The sequence below is a fragment of the Myotis brandtii genome, unplaced genomic scaffold (genome assembly GCF_000412655.1).
Source record: "Myotis brandtii unplaced genomic scaffold, ASM41265v1 scaffold6945, whole genome shotgun sequence".
Taxonomy (NCBI): domain Eukaryota; kingdom Metazoa; phylum Chordata; class Mammalia; order Chiroptera; family Vespertilionidae; genus Myotis; species Myotis brandtii.
In genome coordinates, this window is record NW_005370714.1 from 99,749 (window position 1) to 102,203 (window position 2,455).

Genomic DNA, 2,455 nt, shown 5'->3' on the forward strand with positions numbered 1-2,455 from the left:
GTTCTTTATTTAGTGGAATTCTGAATGTTCAAAGCTTTTTGGTTAATGTGAATTTGAAAAACTCAGAAAAAGGAGAATCTGTTTGATTTAAAATTATATTGAGGAGAAAAGAGAAAGTGCATGTGCCAGGCACCTTGGGGAACCCAAAGATCAATGAGGTGCAGTCCTCACAGAGTTCATAATCTAGAGATGATCATGGGAAAGTAACAAAACAGATTATATGTGACAAGGAAAAATGATATGGAGGCTTCAAATTAGTCTGTATGTAGGTTGGTGAAATTAAATAGGTTGATGATACAAAGATTCAGAGGTAAGCATACATCTTGTCCTGGCAATTTCAAATTGCTCAATTTAGCTAAAGCAGTATGTGAAGGAAGCAGTGTGAAAGTTGGCGTCCTAGAACTAATATCTTTATATGATATCTAGCCTCTTCCCATTCAGAGATTATTATATTATTATGAGATTAAGTGAGAGCTAAATATGCATCAAAATTTCACAAACTCTGGTAAACAAATTACCTTTTCCAAAATTTCACTGGAGGCTTCATGGTTGACATCCAGCAGGGCTTGACCAGTCTCATCAGCAGATTGGAATCGGTCATCATAAGAGTCAATCTCATGCTGTGGCCACAAGACACAATGTCTTAAAATGCAGCAAGGAATTTTTTGCCAGTCTTAGCACCTCTCCTTTTGTCCTCTTGAGGAGGATCTTTCTCTTTACCTTATGCTGCTGATGCCTGTCCAGTAGGGCTTCCCCACCAGCCACATCTGTGGGCAGCTCGTCAGCGTTGATTAGTGCAGTCTTCTCTGTCATCCAGCCTGAGAGTTCATCATAGTCAGATAAGAAACGCTGGTACCTGTGGGAGAGGTAAGGTCAAGGCCAAGAAGGAGAAACCAGATGTAAATGGACTTTGTTGAAGGGTTACGGTTGAGTTGAGTTAAAGGTGCAATATGCTCCTTGCCCTAATTCTACCCCTCCCCTTCCCCTGATGGACTTTCTGTTCCTTTAATGGTTCAGGTTGTAAGTTCTTGACTCCAGGCTGTGTATTTCTTGGGCAGACATGTCATTATGCGATGAGGCACGTAGGCATTACATCTTGAACATCACAAGGTCACACCTACCCCAGAGGCACTTGAAATAAAGTACTCCCAATGAGGCCGATAAATAAGCACATAATATAGAAACAAAAATAAGCACCTTGTGAGAAGGGGGGACTAGAGTTAGGGTGAGGAGGCCTCATGTATCTGAGTTCACCCTTAACCCTATTAATAAAAACAACACTCACTAAAACAGTTCAAAAAATATTAAATGCTCGCTATTTAATTTTAAATCATAACATTAAGATAAGCAGTATTTTCTGGTGATTTAATGACTCATCATAAAATTAACTACTGAAATGATACCCATGTTTTTGACAAGCCAACCCACATTCAGGAAATAATTCTAGATTTATTATTAATACGCTCATCAGATTGGAAATTTCTTTCAGTTCCTTAGTTAGAACCAGGATTTTGACATTTCTTTAGCTGCTTTCCCAGCTTCATGGGCCACGTCATAGCATCTTACAACTAAACAAACAGAGGAAGAGGAAAGGTGTGCAGGTGAGCAGAGGTGGCATGCTAAGTATTCTATAGGCCTGCAAGAGACTTCTCTTGGCAACTTAACACCTATTCTGCCTCCACTGAGTGGGCAGGGAGTTTGAGTGCCTCGTTGTTTTACTGCTTTCACTTTTTTATTTCTGTTTTGAGTATTATGCCTGAATTCTGTAGAGGCAAATAGAATAATAGAAAGGAAAAATTCTGCACCAAAAAGAAGCCTGCAGCTTTGCATATCTGCTGGTAGCCAAGGCACGGATGTGCTCCCAGTTGGAGACCAAGTCCTCTTTCATCTGCTGGATCTGAGGTGCGTCTGCAGGATGGGAAAGCTTCAGCTTGTCTGCTTTGGCACATAATTCCTTCACCTTTAAGATGAAAAAGACACCTAGTGGGAAACCCGAGCGCTCTGGGTTCTCCTGGAAGACTTATATTGGAGTGATGCAACTAAATGATCATACAAATAATAATAATTTATTAATACATATTTATTGACATATTTATATTAATATGCTAATGAACTATATTAATAATAATTTACTAAGCATTTTTGTCTCTCGTGCTAAGCAATGGACTTTGTTGAAGGGTTACGGTTGAGTTGAGTTAAAGGTGCAATATGCTCCTTGCCCTAATTCTACCCCTCCCCTTCCCCTGATGAACTTTCTGTTCCTTTAATGGTTCAAGTTGTAAGTCCTTGACTCCAGGCTGTGTATTTCTTGGGCAGACATGTCATTATGCGATGAGGCACGTAGGCATTACATCTTGAACATCACAAGGTCACACCTACCCCAGAGGCACTTGAAATAAAGTACTCCCAATGAGGCCGATAAATAAGCACATAATATAGAAACAAAAATAAGCAC

The 2,455-nt window shown here is 39.8% G+C and overlaps 1 protein-coding gene across 1 annotated transcript in view; it reads right to left on the reverse strand.

Moving 5' to 3' along the window:
- The window catches only part of SPTA1 (spectrin, alpha, erythrocytic 1), a gene marked incomplete at its 5' end in the record, with an annotated part of 71,114 nt that extends 69,134 nt beyond the window's left edge, over positions 1–1,980 (reverse strand). The window contains 3 exons of the mRNA XM_005881943.2: positions 519–620; positions 721–856; positions 1,806–1,980. Coding sequence (XP_005882005.2) covers positions 519–620; positions 721–856; positions 1,806–1,980 — 413 coding nt within the window. The remainder of the gene's footprint in view (positions 1–518; positions 621–720; positions 857–1,805) is intronic.
- Positions 1,981–2,455: the final 475 nt, after the last annotated feature.